Raw genomic sequence first — 24,000 nt, forward strand, 5'->3', positions numbered from 1 at the left:
CCTCCCTCCCTCCCTCCCTCCTTCCTTCCTTCCTTCCTTCCCTCCCTCCCTCCCTCCCTCCCTCCCTCCCTCCCTCCTTCCCTCCCTACCTCCCTCCCTCCTTCCCTCCCTACCTCCCTCCCTCCCTCCCTCTCTCCCTCTCCCTCCCTCTCTCCCTCTCCCTCCCTCTCTCCCTCCCTCTCTCTCTCTCCCTCCTTCCCTCCCTCCCTCCCTCCCTCCCTCCCTCCCTCCCTCTCTCCCTCCCTCCCTCCATCCTTCCTTCCCTCTCTCTCTCCCTCCCACCAACCATCCTTCCCTTTCTCCCTCCCTCCCTCCCTCCCTACCTCCCTCCCTCCTTCCCTCCCTCCCTCTCTCCCTCTCCCTCCCTCTCTCCCTCCCTCCCTCCCTCCCTCCCTCTCTCTCTCCCTGTCCAGCTGCTGGAGGACTGTAGTCTGGGCCCCTGTAGTGGTCTCACCATGGTGGGCAGTCGGTTGGGCATCTGCCCCCCGGAGCCCGGTCACCCCCCCTCGCTCTGGAGCATCACCCCCGACGGCCTCGTCCGCCTCATCTCCACCCCCGACCTGCTGCTGGAGGTCAAAGGTGAGCCAGCATCCTGACCCATGTGTGGGCTCGCAGCGCTACTGCGTCTGTCTCTGTCCGGGGATTTTATGATCGATCGGCAGGAGCTTGGCTCGAGTCCTTGTGAATTAGCGACACCTTGTGGACTATTTGAGTAATTACAGCCCGGAGCAGTATTTCTGATGTCATCTCGTCTTTTGCAGGCGGTCAGAACTACGACAAGAACCAAGTGATTCTCAATACTTTTGATCCCAGTAAACCAGCCCAAAGATGGAGCGTGGAGATTCTATGAGGGTCAGTGAGAACGCTGGATCTAGTCTCTGAGACGCAGCTCCGCGAGGGGCCTCAGTGCTCTGTGGCGCAGCTGCGCCAGGGGCCCCTGCCCGGCCTCAAGGACGAGAGGCCTTTGAGAAATCTGCTGAACATTTGCTGCTGGAGACGTTAGTTCACCTCTCCTTCCAGGAGGTTGACGTAAAAGTCCATAAGATGATATTATTAGACACCGTATGGACCAAAAAAGGACAAACTGTGGGATACATTATTCCCTTATAAGTGGACTCTGTGCTTGAAATACCTATCCCTATGCAACATACTGTACCATGACGATATTGTATAATTTTGAATGAATAAATGTATGTTTGGGTATTTTACCTCAGGATCACGGACACCCTTATTCACTCTTTATGAATGTAATTTGTCATCTTGAAAGAACATCACAAATCATTCTGTACACAAAGACGGCTCCAAGAAACATTTGTAGACTTTATTTACTTTTTCAGACAAAGAACGTTTAACCCCCTAGACACCATCATCTTTTTCTCAATTGTAGAAAGAGGGTAAAAGGTGCTACTAGCACTTTACAGCGTGATTCAGTGGCTTTGAAAAGCTGATAAATGTTGAGAAATACTTTATAAATAGATATAGTAGCTTTTGTTAAAGTCTTGCTATAAAATCCCAGGATGAGTTCTGCAGGGGTGAGGGACATTCTGGCGCTTCCTGATGACATCACAGCCGTTCAGCCCTGGAGGGATTCCCTCACTTCCTGTGTGTCCGGCCCGCCGCCCTCGGCCACTTCCTCTTCCTGGTTGTCGACGGGGTCGTCCTCCTCCACCACGGTCACCACCGTCTTGCCCCGGGCGTGGCCGCGTTCCATCTTCAGGAACGCCGGCGGAACCTGGGAGAACTGGAACCGCGCCTCCACCACCGGCAGGATCTACACAACAACGGAGAACCCTTTAGAGTTCTCTCAAAACACTACTTCCTCCCTCCCCTCCCTCCCTTCCTCCCTCCCTCCCTCCTGGTAGATCTCTGATCTAACATGACTGGACAGGTGAATTATGCTTCTCTACACTGCTGTTACCAATCCAAATATTTAAGATCAGTGATTCCTCCAAGGAAGAGAGGAAGCAAGGAAGAGAGGAAGCAAGCGAGCCTTTTGAAAGGATCCCAACGAGGCGGAGGCGAGAGGAACCATGTTCTACCAGCGGGACGTTGAGAACGTTCTAGAACAAAGTGAATCACCGGTGGGGACTGTGGAACGTTCTAGAACAAAGTAATCCTCTCAAGCAACAAGCAAAGTGTTTTCAGTTGTGTTTCCATGAAGCAGTGAGCAGGTTGCAGTGAGCGCAGCACGGCCGCTGGGTTTGAGCGCGTTCTGTTTACAGAGGAGAATCCCCTCTAAAGCCCCATCATCTCAAATGAATGCGCGGCCGTTAACAAAAGTCAGGGGAGCGACCGGGTAGAGAATGTGATGAGGCTGGACAATCCTGACCCCCTCCCAAATGTTATTCTGGTCAGCGTCTCTTATCACCCGTATTGAATGGTGGGGGAGGTGGGGGGGGGGCGTCCGTCAGAGGGGGGAGGGGGTGACGGTGACGGTGTGTGTCACATTGTAGGCGTTGGTGGAATGGCAGCTTCCCGCCAACAGCACAACGGCGGTCTGAGCTCCCCGCTGCGCCAGTAAGCCTCGGGACAAAGAGGGGGGAATTAGGAAACGGGTCCGGAGCCCTCAGCGAATCGCTGCTCAGCACTGCTGGGGTGGGGGGGGACATCAACATCCACCGCATTTTGGCTCATGACTCACACACCACCCCCCCTCCACCCCCCTCCACCGTTCTGACCCCAAACGCAGACACACCCCCCCCCCCCCCCCAACCGACCGACCCTGGACACACACACACGCCGGCTGACCAGTGCAGCGGCTCAGTGGTAGAGCGGGTCGTCTAATGATCGTAGGGTCGGCGGTTCGAATCCCGGCTCCTCCTGTCCACATGTCGCAGTGTCCTTGGGCAAGACACCTAACCCCAAATTGCTCCCAACGAGCAGGTTAGCACCTTGCATGGCAGCTACCGCCATTGGTGTGTGAATGTGTGAATGAGAAGCCTTCATTGTAAAGCGCTTTGGATAAAAGCTATATAAGTGGCGTCCATTTCCCATTTACCAATATAACCAACATGTATGGAACCGCTGGCATCTTCCATGCTGTTATAATTGACCTCTCCTATGACGCTACTCATTGGCTCTCGCTATAATTGACCTCTCCTGTGGCGCTACTCATTGGCTCTCGCTATAATTGACCTCTCATGCGGCGCTACTCATTGGCTCTCGCTATAATTGACCTCTCCTGTGGCGCTACTCATTGGCTCTCGCTATAATTGACCTCTCCTGCGGCGCTACTCATTGGCTCTCGCTATAATTGACCTCTCATGCGGCGCTACTCATTGGCTCTCGCTATAATTGACCTCTCCTGTGGCGCTACTCATTGGCTCTCGCTATAATTGACTATCATGAAGATTCCATTAGGTCTGGCCGTGCGGTCGAGACCGTGTTGGTGGAGCGTTGTCCACATGTGGGTGTTCAGTAGAACTGTAGGTGTCCAGTAGAACTGTAGGTGTCCAGTAGAACTGTAGGTGTCCAGTAGAACTGTAGGTGTTCAGTAGAACTGTAGGTGTTCAGTAGAACTGTAGGTGTCCAGTAGAACTGTAGGTGTTCAGTAGAACTGTAGGTGTTCAGTAGAACTGTAGGTGTTCAGTAGAACTGTAGGTGTTCAGTAGAACTGTAGGTGTTCAGTAGAACTGTAGGTGTTCAGTAGAACTGTAGGTGTTCAGTAGAACTGTAGGTGTTCAGTAGAACTGTAGGTGTTCAGTAGAACTGTAGGTGTCCAGTAGAACCGTACCTTCCCTGCGTCCACCAGCTGGCTGACCTCATCCAGAGCAGGGCCATCTGGTGCGTAGAAACCCCAGTGGTAGAAGACTCCATTACCCAGGATGCTCTGTGATGGGGGGGGGGGAGTGGTGAGAGAGACAAAATAGGTGCAGTTACAGCGTTTGTTGTTTGTTTGTTTGTTTTGCAGCGTGGCTGTTCTGTGCCACCAGAGGGCGCTGTTGGCTGAGAGAGAGCTGTCCAGCGTCTGACAGGGCGTGACTCACGACAATGAGCCCCAGAGGGTGGGCGGGAAAAACACACACACACATGCGCACACACACACACACACACACACACACACACCCTCCAAATACTGCCGTTTCAGCAACATTTGCAGAGTCTCTCATACAGTCACACATTCACAGACACACACGCACTGTCCCCAGAACGGACACGCCCTTTTCCCCAAACCGTTCGTCCCTTCGGTCCGGCCCCCAACCCAGCGGGCTCGTTACACACAACAACACACAAACAGACACGCAAAAACAAACGCAAACACACAGGATTGCATTCCTCCTCTCGCCCAATCACATTTCATCCACGTGTTCTGATCCGCATACTGTGGCCCTGCAGGCCTGGTTCTGACCAATGAAGCCTCATTAATCACGATGACCCCGTAACGGGCCAAACCCCATTTAAAACACAGCTCGTCACAACCCCCCCCCCCCCCCCACTTTTACATCCATCTACCAGGGGGGAGACCTCATCCCAGGCTGCCTTACGAATCTCTATTCATGTTCGGGGGTTCACCTGCCCCAGCAGGGGGCTGGTTGGTAGCAGGGGCAGGGGTACTAGGGGGGCAGGGTTGAGCTCTGTCCACCCATAATCTCACCCTGCCCACCTTATTGGTCAAGTCTGGGCCATGTCATGTAAAACTGCTTCAAAATAGCCCCACAATGTCTGACTACCCACCCAATATTACCATGGTTGTTATATATGATACTGTTATGTCTTAGTGTTTCCTATGGACTGTGTGAACTATGAGGATCATTTCTCTAGTTTATAATGTGATTTCCACACCTGAAGATCCCCCTGGGGAATAAATAGTTATTCTATCCTGATTGGTTGGCTACCTGAACGGTCTTGTTGTACAGGGTGAGTCCTGATTGGTTGGCTACCTGAACGGTCTTGTTGTACAGGGTGAGTCCTGATTGGTTGGCTACCTGAACGGTCTTGTTGTACAGGGTGAGTCCTGATTGGTTGGCTACCTGAACGGTCTTGTTGTACAGGGTGAGTCCTGATTGGTTGGCTACCTGAACGGTCTTGTTGTACAGGGTGAGTCCTGATTGGTTGGCTACCTGAACGGTCTTGTTGTACAGGGTGAGTCCTGATTGGTTGGCTACCTGAACGGTCTTGTTGTACAGGGTGAGTCCTGATTGGTTGGCTACCTGAACGGTCTTGTTGTACAGGGTGAGTCCTGATTGGTTGGCTACCTGAAAGGCCTTGTTGTACAGGGTGAGTCCTGATTGGTTGGCTACCTGAAAGGCCTTGTTGTACAGGGTGAGTCCCGAGCGGGCCGCCCCCTCCAGCAGGCCCAGGGCGTCGGTGTTGACCAGGAAGGGGGTGACCAGGGTGACAAACTTGGCCCCACACCAGGGCCTCAGCAGGGCCAGGGCCCCCTGCTCACTGGCCCCGCCCACGTTGTCCAGGATCACGTCAAACCTGAGGTGAAGACACACACACACACACACACACACACACACACACACACACACACACACACACACACACACACTGAATGACTGTGTTGTTTGTAAGCAGGGCACACCTGTGAGAGAAACCCGGTCTCAGTATGGGGGGAGGGGGGGGGGTCTGATCAGCGCGTCTCTCCTCTGGACCCGGGGGGAGGGGAGGGGAGGGTCTCTCTCAGAGTCTCTCCTCTGGACCCGGGGGGAGGGGAGGGGAGGGGAGGGGAGGGGAGGGGAGGGGAGGGGAGGGGAGGGGAGGGGAGGGGAGGGGAGGGGAGGGGGTCCGATCAGCTTGTCTCTCCTCTGGACCCCGGGGGGAGGGGAGGGGAGGGGGTCTCATTTTGATGAGCTCACTTGGCCCTTGAGCCCTCGTCTCCATGGAAACCGGGCAGCGAATCAGAGGGGCAGGTGCGCCAAGGCCCTCGGCCTGCTGGGTAGATGTTTACGAGATGTGCGTGTGTGTGTGTGTGTGTGTGTGTGTGTGTGTGTGTGTGAGTGACAGTGTGAATGTGTGTGTGTGCGTGTGTGTGTGTGTGTGTGTGTGCGTGTGTGTGAGTGACAGTGTGAATGTGAGTCCATCTGGAAGAGACTCCGCCCCCCCCGAAGCTTCCTCACAGAACCAGACAATCCCATCAGGAGCAGGAGCTCATTGGATCACTGCACAAAGGGTTATTTTAGACTGAGGACATGATGTCCTCTTTGAGATGTCCTGGTCCTTACTTCCTGTCAAGAAAAAAACAACCAGGCCATCTAGGGTCAGCTGATCTGGGCTGAACTTCAACAGACATGGATTTGTTGCTATCGGTGATCTAACGTAGTTTGAAGCTGCATCGGGCGTATCATATTTTCCTTCATGCCAAGCTGTCAATCTCTTGTCAGTTCACCCTTAAAGCTACATGAGATATCTAACCCTAACCAGTCTGGCCCCTCTGCGTTTTAAGAACCACACTTCCCACAATCCCTCACTCACTCGCTGTAATGATGGGAAAGAAATATGATGATAAACGTGCGTGGAGCAGACTGGACTGGAAGATTGTAGCTACTGGATGGACTTTCTGGAAGGATGACTTCAATACAGGTAAATACCGCTCTTCTTTCTTTTATGTGCATGTAGATAAATTTGTGGGGCAAAGTGTTTATTGTCTTCCTGATATTGACACGCAAAACACGTCACTTCCGTTTCCACCACAAGATTTCCCGCCAGTGTGCTAGCCAGTACACCGAAATACTAAAATAATAAATTCACAGGGCCTCATGTGGTCTCATGTCATGAAAACAATTTTTGGAGTCTTGCTAAGGCCAATTCATAAACTAATAGCAAGTAAAGGTGAATATTGAACTATTAAAAAGTTCTCATTGAGCTTTAATTAGAAAAAAAAAACATGATCCGTAAAACATACAGGTGACCCACTTGTCCATCTGTTCCAGCTGCGTAGACACGCCCCCGGCGCCGTAGTCCACCACCTCATCAGCCCCCAGGCCGCGCACCAGGCCCTCGGCATTGTGGGAACAGGTCACGGTCACATGGGCGCCCCAGGCTTTTAATAACTATGGAGGTGGGGGGGGGGAGACAGACAGAGGAAGCAGACTCAGAACCAGCACTAGAGAGACCGTGACAGAACCAGCACTAGAGAGACCGTGAAGAAACCCAGACAGAACCAGCACTAGAGAGACCAGAACCAGCACTAGAGAGACCGTGAAGAAACCCAGACAGAACCAGCACTAGAGAGACCAGAACCAGCACTAGAGAGACCGTGAAGAAACCCAGTCAGAACTAGAACTAGAGAGACGTGTAGAAACCCAGTCAGAACTAGAGAGACGTGTAGAAACCCAGTCAGAACTAGAACTAGAGAGACGTGTAGAAACCCAGTCAGAACCAGAACTAGAGAGACGTGTAGAAACCCAGACAGAACTAGAGAGACGTGTAGAAACCCAGTCAGAACCAGAGAGACCGTGTAGAAACCCAGACAGAACTAGAGAGACCGTGTAGAAACCCAGTCAGAACTAGAGAGACCGTGTAGAAACCCAGACAGAACCAGAACTAGAGAGACGTGTAGAAACCCAGTCAGAACCAGAGAGACCGTGTAGAAACCCAGTCAGAACTAGAGAGACCGTGAAGAAACCCAGTCAGAACTAGAGAGACGTGTAGAAACCCAGTCAGAACCAGAACTAGAGAGACCGTGAAGAAACCCAGTCAGAACCAGAGAGACGTGTAGAAACCCAGTCAGAACCAGAGAGACCGTGTAGAAACCCAGTCAGAACCAGAGAGACCGTGTAGAAACCCAGTCAGAACTAGAGAGACCGTGTAGAAACCCAGACAGAACCAGAGAGACGTGTAGAAACCCAGTCAGAACCAGAGAGACGTGTAGAAACCCAGTCAGAACCAGAGAGACGTGTAGAAACCCAGTCAGAACCAGAGAGACGTGTAGAAACCCAGTCAGAACCAGAGAGACGTGTAGAAACCCAGTCAGAACTAGAGAGACGTGTAGAAACCCAGTCAGAACCAGAGAGACGTGTAGAAACCCAGTCAGAACTAGAGAGACGTGTAGAAACCCAGTCAGAACCAGAGAGACGTGTAGAAACCCAGTCAGAACTAGAGAGACGTGTAGAAACCCAGTCAGAACCAGAGAGACGTGTAGAAACCCAGTCAGAACTAGAGAGACGTGTAGAAACCCAGACAGAACTAGAGAGACGTGTAGAAACCCAGACAGAACCAGAGAGACCGTGTAGAAACTAGTCAGAACCAGAGAGACGTGTAGAAACCCAGTCAGAACTAGAGAGACGTGTAGAAACCCAGTCAGAACTAGAGAGACGTGTAGAAACCCAGACAGAACCAGAACCAGAGAGACCGTGTAGAAACCCAGTCAGAACCAGAACCAGAGAGACCATGTAGAAACCCAGTCAGAACTAGAGAGACGTGTAGAAACCCAGTCAGAACCAGAGAGACGTGTAGAAACCCAGTCAGAACCAGAGAGACGTGTAGAAACCCAGTCAGAACCAGAGAGACGTGTAGAAACCCAGTCAGAACCAGAGAGACGTGTAGAAACCCAGTCAGAACTAGAGAGACGTGTAGAAACCCAGTCAGAACCAGAGAGACGTGTAGAAACCCAGTCAGAACTAGAGAGACGTGTAGAAACCCAGACAGAACTAGAGAGACGTGTAGAAACCCAGACAGAACCAGAGAGACGTGTAGAAACCCAGTCAGAACCAGAGAGACCGTGTAGAAACCCAGTCAGAACCAGAGAGACCGTGTAGAAACCCAGACAGAACTAGAGAGACGTGTAGAAACCCAGTCAGAACTAGAGAGACGTGTAGAAACCCAGACAGAACCAGAGAGACGTGTAGAAACCCAGTCAGAACTAGAGAGACGTGTAGAAACCCAGACAGAACCAGAGAGACCGTGTAGAAACCCAGACAGAACCAGAGAGACGTGTAGAAACCCAGTCAGAACCAGAGAGACGTGTAGAAACCCAGACAGAACCAGCACTAGAGAGACGTGTAGAAACCCAGTCAGAACTAGAGAGACGTGTAGAAACCCAGTCAGAACCAGAGAGACGTGTAGAAACCCAGTCAGAACTAGAGAGACGTGTAGAAACCCAGACAGAACCAGAACTAGAGAGACGTGTAGAAACCCAGACAGAACCAGCACTAGGACCGTGTAGAAACCCACAGATCGCTCCCTGTGCCTGATGCATATCACTGTATTACATTCTGTACATAATAATATTACATTCCATTTTGTGATACTCTGAATTTGATAGATACTATTCAAATAGAAGAGATATTATTCAGATAGATACTATTCAAATAGAACAGATATTATTAAGATAGATACTATTCAAATAGAACAGATATTATTCAGATAGATACTATTCAAATAGAACAGATATTATTCAGATAGATACTATTCAAATAGAACAGATATTATTCAGATAGATACTATTCAAATAGAACAGATATTATTAAGATAGATACTATTCAAATAGAACAGATATTATTCAGATAGATACTATTCAAATAGAACAGATATTATTCAGATAGATACTATTCAAATAGAACAGATATTATTCAGATAGATACTATTCAAATAGAACAGATATTATTCAGATAGATTCAAATGGCTCAAAGGCTCCTGACCCTCCTGAATGCTTCATTGTCTGCTCAGAACTACATGTACTTCAAGACAATTTGGGGAAAAGATAAACTCATTTTGGCTTCCATCTTTCTGATCAGGCGTTTTACTGAGTCACCCGTAGACATTGTGTAGTCGAGCAACAGCGTCCATAGCAACAATGACATTGAAATTCAGGGTCCAGATATTTTCCATGGCTGAATGAGTCGTGCATCTGCTCATGTCCCAGTATAGAGAAGGTTCTCACCTGTATAGAGAAGGTTCTCACCTGTATAGAGAAGGTTCTCACCTGTATAGAGAAGGTTCTCACCTGTATAGAGAAGGTTCTCACCTGTATAGAGAAGGTTCTCACCTGTATAGAGAAGGTTCTCACCTCTATAGAGAAGGTTCTCACCTGTATAGAGAAGGTTCTCACCTGTATAGAGAAGGTTCTCACCTGTATAGAGAAGGTTCTCACCTGTATAGAGAAGGTTCTCACCTGTATAGAGAAGGTTCTCACCTGTATAGAGAAGGTCCCCACACCTCCTGACCCCCCAGTGACCAGGACTCTAAGGGGAGGAGAACCAGGCAGGATTAACACACGCGTGTTCAGTGGATTCATCTGTTTGAGTTGATCTACTGTAATAATGCAGCATGTCACACGGCAGCAAGCCATGTGTGAAAGAACATTTGAGAATGGTGTGTGTGTGTGTATGTGTGTGTGTGTGTGTGTGTGTATAGAGTGGAGCGCTTGCCTCTTATTGGTGCAGGTGTCTTTAGACAGGCCCCCAGCGTTGACGAGGGCAGACAAGGCTGTCGACGCCACATAGGGGATGGACGCTGCTTCTGTGTGACTCAGCGATTTGGGTTTTCGTGAGACCTGGGTGAGCGCACATACACACACACACACACACGCACGCACACGCACACACACACACACACACACACACGGTGCAGTGTATGAATGAATAATTATTTGATTTAATAAAAAGCATCAGCAAAAAGAAAAGTTCTGGAAGTTTATTCCAGATATGTGGAGCAAAAAAACTGAACGCTGCTTCTCCATGTTTTGTTTTAACTCTGGGGACAGAAAGCAGGCCTGTGCCAGATGACCTGAGAGGTCTGGATGGTTCATAACGTAGCAGCAGATCAGAAATATATTTTGGCCCTAGACCATTCAGTGCTTTGTAAACCAAGAGCAGTATTTTAAAATCAATTCTTTGACAGACAGGAAGCCAGTGTAAGGACCTTAGTACTGGAGTGATGTGATCCACTTTCTTAGTCTTAGTGAGGACTCGAGCAGCAGCGTTCTGAATCAGCTGCAGACATTAAACAGTTAACATCCCATCATGCACTGTGGCATGTATACAAGTTCTGAGGAGGCCCAGTGACCTTGATTTTGCATCAAGGAGCCAAGAGGAAAGGACCTACGAGACTCTGAAAGAGGGTTTATTATCAGGGCACCTACCGTAAGAGACTCTGAAAGAGGGTTTATTATCAGGGCACCTACAGTAAGAGACTCTGAAAGAGGGTTTATTATCAGGGCACCTACAGTACGAGACTCTGAAAGAGGGTTTATTATCATGGCACCTACAGTAAGAGACTCTGAAAGAGGGTTTATTATCAGGGCACCTACAGTACGAGACTCTGAAAGAGGGTTTATTATCAGGGCACCTACAGTAAGAGACTCTGAAAGAGGGTTTATTATCAGGGCACCTACAGTAAGAGACTCTGAAAGAGGGTTTATTATCAGGGCACCTACAGTAAGAGACTCTGAAAGAGGGTTTATTATCAGGGCACCTACAGTAAGAGACTCTGAAAGAGGGTTTATTATCAGGGCACCTACAGTAAGAGACTCTGAAAGAGGGTTTATTATCAGGGCACCTACAGTAAGAGACTCTGAAAGAGGGTTTATTATCAGGGCACCTACAGTAAGAGACTCTGAAAGAGGGTTTATTATCAGGGCACCTACAGTAAGAGACTCTGAAAGAGGGTTTATTATCAGGGCACCTACAGTAAGAGACTCTGAAAGAGGGTTTATTATCAGGGCACCTACAGTAAGAGACTCTGAAAGAGGGTTTATTATCAGGGCATGGGTGGGAGGAGATTCAGGCCCTGTTTACATGGCAACCATCCCTGCATAAAACGGCAAACCCTTGTTGCTGTGTGGCCTTTCGTTTACATGTCAAACAAAGGCTGCTCCGGCTAGTGTTCCAACAGGAAGTGACAGAAGTGACTTCCTCATTTATATTATGTTAAAGAGATCTATACCTATTCACAAATTCGATGACCACAATGCTCGTGCATTAGTGCAATACGTGAGAAAAAAACAGAAGAGCAACTCTTCCTCATGTGACTGAGAAGGTCGATGCATTACATGATCAGACCGTTTAAGCAAAAACAGTCCGTCGACAATTGCATAGAGATGGACATTAGGAGGGTCTGGTGGTTCTGTTATGCTGTGGGGGGGGGGGGCGGGGGGGGGTTCCTGGCACGGTTTGGGTCAACTTGTCCCGTTAAGAGGGACGGATCACTGCAAATCAATACAAAGTTATTCTGTATAACTTTGTAAGCGATCCTGTTTATCTTACGATTAAATATTTTTATTGGGTTGCGTTGCCATGAGGACGGCGTGCACGGAGTTGGCAGGCGCTGTAAATGACGCAGCCCGCTTCTCAAACCTTTGTCTCTCTGCCCTAATTGACGCTTCGCTGGTGCATGCAAGCAGTCCTTATTAATTATGTACGCTTCACTGCAGTATTACATAAGAGACAGGCACCTCTTCCACATTTTTGGGGATTCGGATTCGATCCCAGGACCTTTTTATTGGCCACACAGTGACAGAGATTACACACACACACACACACACACACACACAAGTGAGCGGTGAACAAGACCTTGTTCCCAGCAGCCAGGAGCAGCGGGCAGCCATTGTTCATGAGGGGACCAAGTCCCAGTGCTCAGTCCAGGTCCTGAGACAGGCCTGAAGAGGCATGTTTTCGTGTTGGGTTCTTTGGGGAGAACCTTTGGGGAGTTCTTTCACAGGGAGAACATGCAAACTCCACACAGAAAGGCCCGGAGGCTGTGAGGTACTGCACCACCGGGCCGCGCGTGCGCAATTTTGGGGTTCAGCACACTGCCGGGAGCTGGGATCGAACCGGGGACCTTGTGATCCCCAGCCGGCCTCTCTACCTCCTGAGCTACGGGCCGCCCCGTGCAGGTTCATATAAAAGTGTGTAAATAACTATGATTCAAGTTTCAAGATCTGTTTAGTTCGCCATGTACATGGTTTACACATACTATGAATTTGATTCGGGTAATGGCATGCGCTGAAGAAGACGACACAGGACAGGGAGCAGGACAGGACAGTGCAAACACATGACAGTGCAACTCCAATACAAAAAACAGCCCCTGCTTTGGAACTCGAGTCAAATCCGTTGTTTGAAAACAATAATTAAGCTCGCGAGCAGAAGGTGTTCATTACAGATGACCGCTGACTACATGATACTTGGTTATAAGCTACAGGCCTATATCAGAAAGTCATTGCTAGCTGAAATAGCGGCAATACCTCATATTCTGTCAGCGTCACAAACTCTGCAAGGCTGCCCGGTTTCCATGGTGGCACGGCTGCCCACACCTGTTCAAGGACAAGCGGAAGTAAGAAGTGTGTTTACAAAAAGAGGCTGCGCTCCAACAACATAGCTCTTCAAGTTAGAGTGCTAAAACCAAACTTGTAATACGTAATATGATTGAAAACGCTTGCAAACATTGCAATGTTAGCACATCTCAGTTCTTCAATTCAAGGAGGACGAAATACTCACTTTTCACATGTTTATTCTTGGCTCACATCATACAGTTCTAAGAGACGCTAACGCGTTTCTGCAATCAGCCTTCGTCCGAGCGTATGAAAGTTACAGGTTCAGTGACCATTTAAATACAGAGTTCACAGCCGGGCCAATTATTTGGGAACCAATCACTTTTTCCTCACATGGTTCAAGGTAAAATGGTGCAACTTCAATTTCAACAAAGCACACTACAGTAGGTGGCTAGGTGGAAGTAAGAGTGGTGAGCCCCTAGGCCCCTAGGCCCTGGAACAGTCTGCCCTGGCTCATTAGGTCTGCCCCTAGACCCCTAGGCCCTGGAACAGTCTGCCCTGACACATTAGGTCTGCCCCTAGACCCCTAGGCCCTGGAACAGTCTGCCCTGACACATTAGGTCTGCCCCTAGGCCCTGGAACAGTCTGCCCTGGCTCATTAGGTCTGCCCAGACCGGACAGATTTTCAAGTCTTCTTTAAAGACTCACCTGTTCTCCCAGGCCTTCAACTCAGGTTCAGCTGGACACCCTTTGGCCCGTGTATTGTTCTGTATTTTGTATTGTTTATTGTGTGTGGTGTATGATGTATTGTAGTGTTCTGTTGCGTGCTGTGTGTTATGTTGCTCTGGAGCTGTACAGCACTGTGGTCAACCTCGGTTGTTTTAAATGTGCTTTATAAATAAAGTTTGAGTTGAATTCAGCTTCGTTCAAAATGTGTGGTTTTACATTCCCCTCTCCCCCCAGCTGATCCAGGGCCTCCCCCCAGTCCTTCCTGTGAGGGAAATGTGTGTTTGTGTGTTTGTTTGTTTGTGTGTGACCGATTGAAAGCTGGTTCAGTACCTCGTCTCCTGGTTGGAAGTGCGTCACCCCAGACCCACAATCCACCACCACGCCTGAGAGGTCGCGACCCAGGACCATGGGGAACTCCGAGCTGTCGTTCTGCACCAGACTCATCGGGTCTCGCCTCAAGTTCAGGAGTTTGGCCCCGTACCCGCCTGATATCACAGACACACAAATGATAAAGTACATCCGATAATCCGTATGAAAACGATGGGTTATGCACTGCACTTTACTCACAGATAACACAGTAAAGACCCGTGACCATGATTTATACGCGATATACTCAATGTTCAACCGTGTAATAACTTACCCCTCATGGATACATCAAGAGGGTTGAGACTTGCAGCGTGGACTTGTATTAAAACCTCGCTGTCTAAATGGATACAGGGCATTATTTGCTCTTCGGTGAACCTGAGGACCTCATTGGTACCATACTGATCAATCACCCAAGCAGACATACTGCTCTGCAATCTGTTAGAGTCGCAGGTATTTCTTCTAAGGCAGCCAACACTCCTGTATCCTCCTGTACTCCTGCTTCTGCTCAAGCCTATTGCTCTAGCATAGGAGAGTAACCTTAGCCTAGTTGAAGCCATTGCTTTGATAGAGCCCATGTTGACAGTATCGTTTGCAACTGCCTTTGTGTCAACGAAGTCGGCTAGATAACTGAATGAAACAATGTCAACAAACACTTAACACTGGCAAGTAAGCTAATGTAACTGGGTGGCTAACTTAGCTAGCTAGCTACTGAAGTTCAAGCTAACGTACTGCTACTGTAGCAGCTACGCGTCACCCAGTGCTGGATCTGACATGACATGCAAAAGACAACGTTATGGAAATTATGTTCTTCGATTCAACACGAAACAGTGCGATACAACTGCGAAGGTTGTTGTCCTTTTGAATAAGTGCATGTCCTACACACACCCACCCCGACTACATAACAACATTCCCTTTGACCTTCGAGTTACCGACCAATCAGATTCCCCTGTTTCGATCTACCGACCAATCAGATTTCCCGGTTTCGATCTGTGGACCAATAGGGTGCCGCAAATCAGGAACCTCCAAACTAGCCTCGCGTCACCGCTTCGCTTGGTTTCCGGTCGAGAGCCCGCACGTATCCGGTCACACTTTGAGCAGCCTAGTCTCGCCAGCCGCTACGAATTAGAATAAAACATGGACATACCAAATCAAGTAGTCTATTCCAGAATAAGTTCTTGCCGTATCGCATCCTAGGTTTATGGATAGGTCTGTTTTTTGAGCAGTTTCCGGGTAGACCGGAAACCATAACTGTAAAGCAAATAGACCCCGGCTACTTCCAAACAAGTGATGAAAAGATGGCAGGTAGGAGACGTTTTGAGATTGTTTTATTTTTAAATACACATGTCAACGAATAGTTGTTTAAGATAAATTGAGAGATAAGTTCAACATTTTTTTTTCTAACAAGAAGAGCTTTTCCCCTGTCCATTTTAATCAGGGAGATGGCTAATTAGGCTCCCTAATAAAGGTGCCCAATCAGACTATAGATAGCCTACTGTATCACTACTGTACATTCGACTTCACCCACTGAATATATTGATTGCAGTATTTCTCTCGCATACAGTGGCATGCTTATGTCCTTAACTTCCCTAAAATGAAACAGGAGGGTGTGATGTCAGTGTCCACTTTTTGTTGCAGCATCTGCTTCACCAAAATACTCATCCGCTTGATGATTGTGCACCTAGACTAAAATATCACACAAAGTAATGGTAAATGGACTGCACTTATATAGCGCTTTTCCACCTTAGCGGCACTCAAAGCGCTTTACAATGGCCTCTCATTCACCCATTCACACACACATTCACACACCAATGGCGGTAGCTGCCATGCAAGGTGCTAACCTGCTCATTGGGAGCAATTTGGGGTTAGGTGTCTTGCTCAAGGACACTTCGACATGTGGACAGTTGGAGCTGGGATTCGAACCACTGACCCTTCAATCATTGAACGACCTGCTCTACCAACTAAGCTACAGCCACCCTAATGACACCATGTAGGGATTTTGGTAGGATTTACTTATTCGTTCAATTTGAAAACCTAAATGGGGATGGAAATGACTCATATTTAGCCATTATTACAGTGGTCTGTAATCAACTAGACAGAAGTGACACACACAAATACACACACGTGAGCAGCGACACAGCACACAACACGCACACACACACATGCAACTTCAGGTCGCCGGTGGAATTTGTCCTCTGCGTTTTCTCATCCAAGCTGTCCTCCTCCAGGGGCAGTGGGCAGCCTCGTCAGTGGCGCCCGGAGATCAGGTCAAGTGCCCAGTCCAAGTCCAGGTCAGTCCATTATGTCACCAGGAAGTAGACCTATATCTGTAATCTGTACATCTGCTTCTCTTCTCAGCCTTGGACCCATAGTCTTGCTCTCCACGCTCTTTTAACCATCTCAGTTATCAATGCAGACGTTTAGTCTGCTAAAAAAAAAAAAAAGTGCAGGCTACCATTTCCCGTATAGTCGGCTAATTAGCCTACCCACTGGCCAGGAATACAAACCACACTATACTCATACAAATGACTTCATTCATATGACACAGAACTCTGGGAACTGGTTCATAACACAGTCTTTATTCACTGTGGGCAGATGATGTCAGAGAGTCTCTCCGTGCTGTCCGGCAGGTCTCTCCTAGTCGAGGAGAGGGACAGAGAGAGAACTCAAGATCCCTGAGGCAGAATAATCATGATTCAGCATAAAGACCAGTCAACAAACAGAGCTGGCGTTACGCCAGCACGTCCCCCCGGTGAACGGAACACGCCACCAGGCATATTGGTTCCTTTGTTCTGGCCACCTCATTACAGTAATGAAGTATGTGAGGCCGACAGCTCTCTGATAACGAGGAAGCTGCAGTTCCGTGCTGGTTCCAACGGAGGCGCCCTCCCGAAGCTTCCTCTCCTGGACCCCAGCAAACACGCAACGTCAGGAAGACGTTCAGATCATGTCTTAATAACGTCCGTCGGTCCAGAACCCCATTTGTACGTCTGCTGGACCCCTCAATATTCAAACGTCTGGCTTGGACCCCTCTAAGACGTCTGTGGACGTGCAGAACAGGTTCAAAATCTGAACATCTAAAAAAAACGTTCATTCTGGCTCCTAATTGGATGTCTTTGGACATCCGAAAAAGACATCTAAAAGACGTCTTTTAGACGTGTCTTTGCTCAGTGAGACAGAGCCTCCCGTTCAACCAGGCTGGACAGGAGCGGGTCACAGGGGGCGCGCTGGCTCTTAGAAAAGCCCGGTATAGCTCGTTATCCAGGCCTCCTGGCCACTCTGGGACCTGATCACATGGTCACTCTGTCCTAAATATACTGGAAAGGCTTTTTAATTGATCCCATGTAGGATCAAGGTAATGTCACCATTTGATATTGTGCCATATGGACTTCACTTATAATCCCCTCCGGTCTCCCAACGGTTCTCTCTTTCTCTCTCTCTCTTTCTCTCCTCCCTTCTCCCTCTCTCTCCTGTCCTCTCTCTGTCTCCCCGCCCCATCCTCTCTCTCTCTCTCTCTCCCATCTTCTCTCTCTTCTGTCCTCTCTCTCTCTCTCTCTCTCTCTCTCTCTCCTGTCCTCTCTCTCCCCCATCTTCTCTCTCTATCTCTCCCCTTCTATCTCTCTCAATCTCTCTGTCTCTCCTATAATGCATCCTCCCCCTTTTTTATCCTCCATCTCTCTCTGTCTCTCTCTTTATCTCTCTCTCTCCGTCTCTCTATCTCTTCTCTCTCAGTATATATATATATCAGATGAATTCATGAAGAAATCTTCAGGCATCTGCACCAGACCACCCAGACACACAGTATAATGACCATAGAGTGAGTTCTGACATGAGCAGCCGCTCTGCTGGTCAACGAGAGCGAAGCCTGTTCACTAGGAATCTGAATAGACGCTCCTGTTGGAGGGAAGAGAGAGAGAGAGAGAGAGAGAGAGAGAGAGACGGGAGAGGCAGAGAGACCGTGCGTCGGTCGGGCCCTCGGATGATATTTTTAGAGTGGTCGAGTGGTTGCTCACCGTGGAAACCAGCTGGCCGCCTCGCTGATTGGGTCCTTGACGTCAGCCGAGCCGAGCCGTGGTCCGCGGTGCTGGGTAACTCCTGGAGGCTTATTGCCATGGATGGGGGATGGAATCCAAAAGGTTTTTCCAGGCAAAGATATTGTAGATGTCACCTCAGAGCCGTCACAAGATGGCCGTGTTCATCACAGTGAGATCAACTCATCATTATTGTGGTATGAAGGGATAATTAGGTGTTAATAGACCTGTTGTTTTTCGTTTGAGCCTAAGGTCTGTGGGTAAACGCGTCTGCTTTTAGCTCAACGGTCGGCTATCAGCTATATCCAGGTATGGACTCTCATGGGGAAATATAACGCTACTCCGACTATACGCTTAAGACACTGACAGAGCAGTGGAGTCAGCTGTCCACAAACAGCCATATCCAGGAATTACGTTAAGCAGTATTAAACCCACACTGTACATTATGTGTGATTATGTTCATTGAACAAGTGTCCAGCCGCTGCGGTCGACGGTTGATAGTGAATCTGTTTAATCGCATTCCAGGGGCGGGGTCGGTCATCGCAGAGAGGGGGGATCAAGGGGTCATTCTCTAATGAGAACGTGTTCAAATGTGTCACTACGCTACCCCCTCCACACACACACACACACACACACACACACACACACACACACACACACACACACACACCGACAGACAGACGATCATTAGCAATGTGTCTCAGAGGCTCTGCTACAGGACCCACAATGCAGCCTGTCATTCATCAGAGATAGTATCTCATTTGCAGGCGTCCCTCTCGCCACAGTGCAAGGGCAGCATGGGAAATATAATACACAATCCAGCCCGCGTTCATCCCGGGGATTAGGGAGCTGCATATGCTGACGGGAGAGTTATTGCCCTCCGTTTAAAAGTACAGAGCGAAGCCCTAGGTCTGCATGTTGATTGGGAACACAGTACACACACACACACACATGGACACACACACACACCTACATAACAACAGACACACACACACACACACACATGGACACACACACACACCTACATAACAACAGACACACACACGCACACACACACACACACACACACACACACACATGGACACACATACACACACCTACATAACAACAGACACACACACGCACACACACACACACATACACACATGGACACACACACACACACACACACACCTACATAACAACAGACACACACACACACGTACACACACACACACAGACACACACACACACACACACACACACACACACACACATGGACACACACACAGACACAAACACACAGACACACATGGACACACACACACACCTACATACACAGACATACACACATGGACACAAACACACACACACACACACACACACCTACACACACACACACACACACATGGACACACACACACACACACACACATACCATGAGCAGTTTGAGTTTCACAGTCTCACACTTCTCCTCTCACACACACACACACACACACGCACACACACACACACACACACTCACACACACGCACACAGTCTCACACTTCTCCTCTCACATATCTTTTTCTGGTTTGCATTTCAGAGTTCTACTTCCTCTATGAGAGTCCTCTTTGTTTTGGTGTGTATTTCCTGTTTGGTTGAACATACTGTAGCTATATGACTGGCTGCCCGTTCACCTGGTTACGGGAAAGGGAGGGAGAAGTGTGTAGTGTGTGAGGTCTGAGTCACTGTCACCTCTGTGTGTGTGTGTGTGTGTGTGCGCGTGTGTGCGCGCTCGCGCACTTCTCACCCTGGGGGAAAAATTTCAAATTCCAACACTGCAGCTTGTGTACAGTTCAGTACACACACAGAAAAATGTGTTTCCTGTTTCCTTCATCCTCCACAACACTCAGCAAGGGACACAAGACAGTATAATCCAGCTGCATCCAACAACACATCTGACACCCTCCACCAAGTCTGTGTCTGACACTTAATTGGGCATACGTCTTAAAATGCGTCACCTTCATTATACAAATGTCACCGCCGTGCGTCCCCGGGGGGCCGGTGTGGGAGGGGTGGGCGAGCGGAGCTAGCTGCAGGACTGCTAATGAGATTTCGTCCAGGCGAAAAACCACCTTGACCCACAGTGCTTGTGGTGTGTGTGTGTGATGCCAGCTGTGTGGTGATGGGAGTTGTGTGTGAGCGTTCGGTTTATGAGTCATGGCGTCGTGGAGTTAGGCTATACCACGCCACCACGCACAGGGACATAAGCAGGCAGAGTTCAGCGCCGACAAAACGTTGGTCGCCTTGCTACGTTGAACGACATGTTTTCTCTGCGTTAACCAATCAGTAGCCCCGATGTGACCCCAGAGATACGCTGCCCCTCCTCTAATCTGGGGTCACGTATATAAGGATATAGAACAGGGTGACCGGACTATTCCAAACGGCGAATTTCAAATCTGACGCTCACCATGCATTCCTGTAGATGTCTTTTGTCATGAGGGGGCCTTGGCCCTTTTCTAGTTTGACGCTGTTGCAGCATTCACCCATAGGTGGCAGCACTGTGACGTATCGCACAGAGCGCGCGCTATTTCCGGTAGAGCGTAGAAGAAGAAGCAGAAATCCCCGAAACGAAGGAACAGTGAGTGAAAAATAGGCTATAACAGTGGTTATCTCACCTATAAACGACCCGACAAGACCCCGACATGACAAGACATCTACAGGAAAGCATGGTGAGCGTCAGATTTGAATTTCGCTGTTTGGAATAGTCCGGTCACCCTGTTCTATATCCTTATATACTTGACCCCAGATTAGAGGAGGGGCAGTGTATCTCTGGGGTCACATCGGGGCTACCCAATCAGCAGGGTGTCCCCACACGCTAACCCGCTGAACTCACCCCAGGGCCGTGTTCAATCTGAAAACATACCGTATTACTACGGTTTCCGCTTTAAGCCCGATCAGCAGAGAGATTCAGTGCACCGCCTGATCCGTGTCAGTAGACGCTTCGTTGGGGCTGAACTCACCCAGGTGTTCACTCTGTCTACCCCATGACCCCGCCTCACTGAGCGACCTCGTTAACCATTCAAATCCAGGCGACGTCTGCTTCCTGTTTATAAGAGAACTGTGCGTGCGCTCCGTCGGCGCCGTGGACATGAAGTGGGTCCTCGTCTGATTGCGGCGTGCTTGTGAGGCTGCGGGATTGGCCCTTCTGGACATGCGCGTCACGGGCCAACAGCGTCGCGATGACACAATGAGGGCGCCGCGCTCCGTCTGGACAGCGAGGGGCGGAGAATAGGAGCTTCTTCTCCCAGGTCGTGTTGGAAATGAGAGCGTGTCCCTCAGCGATGGCAGCCACCTGCAGAATGTCACATGGAACAGTCAATGATGCAGGACATCCTGTCACAGACGTCAGCGACGAGAGAGAGAGAGAGGAGGGGAGAGGGACTGAGAGAACGAGACGGATTGGCTTAATGATGACAATAGAGGGTTTTCACGGCCGGCCATGTTGGAGGTTTAAGCTTAGGTTTAGCAGGTGTAAGCTCAGGTTTAGGCTAACGACTAGATAGATAGGTAGATAGATAGGTCTATCTACCTGTCTATTGATCTAGCTAGCTAGCTAGCTATCTACATTCAGTAGCGTCAACCTCCAACATGGCCGACAGATGATGGGCCGTGAAAACCCTCTATTGTTCTCTTGGTGTCCTGTTCATGATATCCTCTGTTCAGTTTAAAATAACTTTTTTATAGTTCAATATTCACCTTTACTTGCTATTAGTTTATGAATTGGCCTTAGCAAGACTCCAAAAATCGTTTTCATGACATGAGACCACATGAGGCCCTGTGAATTTATTCATTTAGTATTTCAGTGTGCTGGCTAGCACACTGGCGGGAAATCTTGTGGTGGCAACGGAAGTGACACGTTTTGCGTGTCACAATATCAGGAAGACAACAAACACTTCGCCCCGCGAAATGAAATCTACATGCACATAAAGAAAGAAGACCGGTATTTACCTGCATGGAGGCCATCCTTCCAGAAAGTAGCTACAATCTTCCAACCCATTCTGCGCCACGCGCGTCATCATTTTTTCCCCATCATTACAGCGAGTGAGTGGGGGATTGTGGGAGATGTGGTTCTTAAAACAGAGTGCCGATTTTATCACGACCAGAGGGGGCGCCAAAGTGCCCAGTTATCTCATGTAGCTTTAAATGTGTTCTTAACCCGTGAAAGCGCTTCAGCATGCGTGATTCAGACGTGTGGATGGAGCTGTGTGTGTTTGATCTGAACTCAGCCATTGGTTGGTTATTTCTTTCTCTCTTCACCACAATTTGAATGTCAATGTGGTAGATTGATATGGGGGGAAGGCCCACATCCCTCTTCTCCTTTTACACACACACACACACACACCTACACACACACACACACGCGTACACACGTGCACACACACACACACACCTACACCCATACACACACACGTACATACGTGCACACACACACCTACACACATACACGCATGCACACGTGCAGTCGTGCACACACACATACACACACACACACACACGTGCGTACACACGTGCACACACACACCTACACACACACGTACACACACCTACACACACCTCCCATTTCCTCTTTTTCCTCCGCTGTATCTCTTAAAGTGAGAAATCAAATTCATGATTTAACATGCAGTGCAAGTTAGCACAAACTACAAGTAGAATGAGACACTCGCCATAGTATGAAACGCTTCAATCAAATCAAATCCTTTATTTAACCAGATAGGCATCGTTGAGATTAAAATCTCTTTTTCAAGAGCGATCTGGCCATGAAGGCAGCAGAAACAGTTAAAACAATTCAACAGAATGTGACAGAATGAGCTGTGTATTGCGAGTCTCCCACACATGAGTGCGTCAGAGAGGGTATCAGAGTGTATTGTCCTGGAAGACTGGTCAGTTGTTTTGGACAAGTGAAGCAGGGATTGATTGGGAACAGCGGGTTGCTTTGCCAGGCAGATGGCCGGAGAGACCGAGCGACGCGTCTCTCTCAGATGTCGCACGCATTCATCCGCGTTTCGTACCCGCGCGGTATCGTCCGCGCACATCCGGGCTTTCTAAAGGTTCCGTGTTTCGCCACGCGCCCGGCGCGCGGAGTGGGCGGGGCTTGTTCCCCGAGCGAACAGGTGCGGTCGCGAGGCATCAGGTGTCCTTCTGAAAGGTCAGGGACACGCAGGGGACGAGGACGTCGGCCCAGATGCGCTAGATAGATGCATAGGAGAGCAGACGTCTCTGAGGGGAAGAGACTCGGTGCGGTGGTGGGAATCTGGGATAGAAGCCGGTAGAATGAGGTTAGCCAAGTAGGCTTTCACTTGTCACATTAAACAGGTCACAGATTTTGACTGAAAGAGTGCTGTGTAGGGGTCAGGTTATTGATTACAACAACCAAAACAAGACAGCTGAGATTTACCATTTCGACAACCTAATTATTTTAACCTCATTGGCTCATTTTTTTTTATAAAGGATGCCACAAGTGCTTGTTTTGTTTTTTTTGCTGGCAGGGATTACGGTCATGTGAGATGCTCTGGTCTCTGGTCCGCATGTTATGAATACCCACAAATCCCAGCGGTCCAGCCCAGGAACTGGGACGAGCGCAGCTTGTAGGACAGGACAGGCCGCTCTCCAAAAGGGCCATTCATATTTCCCCTTTTCTTCGGTTTCCATGGCGACGGCAGTCCCTGTGTGTGTGTGTGTGTGTGTGTGTGTGTGTGT

The 24,000-nt window shown here is 49.1% G+C and overlaps 2 protein-coding genes across 3 annotated transcripts in view; one reads left to right on the forward strand and one right to left on the reverse strand.

Moving 5' to 3' along the window:
- LOC311310280 (uncharacterized protein) overlaps positions 1-1,171 on the forward strand; it is a 29,138-nt gene extending 27,967 nt beyond the window's left edge. For both annotated transcript variants that reach the window (XM_084439708.1, XM_084439709.1), the window contains exons 22-23: positions 414-579; positions 762-1,171. In XM_084439708.1, the coding sequence (XP_084295834.1) occupies positions 414-579; positions 762-850 (255 nt within the window). In that variant the 3' untranslated portion in view covers positions 851-1,171. The remainder of the gene's footprint in view (positions 1-413; positions 580-761) is intronic.
- Positions 1,172-1,377: 206 nt separating this feature from the next.
- On the reverse strand, positions 1,378-15,134 carry LOC311310117 (reticulon-4-interacting protein 1 homolog, mitochondrial-like). The gene is made up of 9 exons (XM_084439532.1): positions 14,526-15,134; positions 14,216-14,370; positions 13,130-13,198; positions 10,317-10,441; positions 10,082-10,130; positions 6,862-6,998; positions 5,241-5,424; positions 3,734-3,829; positions 1,378-1,771 (listed from the first exon to the last, which is right to left on the reverse strand). Exons 1-9 carry the CDS (start codon positions 14,824-14,826, stop codon positions 1,574-1,576), a joined length of 1,314 nt encoding a protein of 437 aa, XP_084295658.1. The 5' UTR covers positions 14,827-15,134; the 3' UTR covers positions 1,378-1,573.
- Between the last annotated feature and the right edge of the window lie 8,866 nt (positions 15,135-24,000).

The sequence above is a fragment of the Borostomias antarcticus genome, assembly GCF_949987555.1.
Source record: "Borostomias antarcticus genome assembly, chromosome: 6".
Classification (NCBI taxonomy): Eukaryota; Metazoa; Chordata; class Actinopteri; order Stomiiformes; family Stomiidae; genus Borostomias; species Borostomias antarcticus.

What these genes read in the sequence shown, in the direction of transcription:
- LOC311310117 (XM_084439532.1), bottom strand. Translation starts at nt 14,826, where the DNA reads ATGGGCTCTATCAAAGCAATGGCTTCAACTAGGCTAAGGTTACTCTCC. An exon ending in ACTTCCAACCAGGAGACGAG is followed by an intron (nt 13,199 to 14,215) that starts GTACTGAACCAG and finishes GTCCTTGAACAG; the next exon opens with GTGTGGGCAGCCGTGCCACC. An exon ending in CAGCTGGAACAGATGGACAA is followed by an intron (nt 5,425 to 6,861) that starts GTGGGTCACCTG and finishes TCTTCACCTCAG; the next exon opens with GTTTGACGTGATCCTGGACA.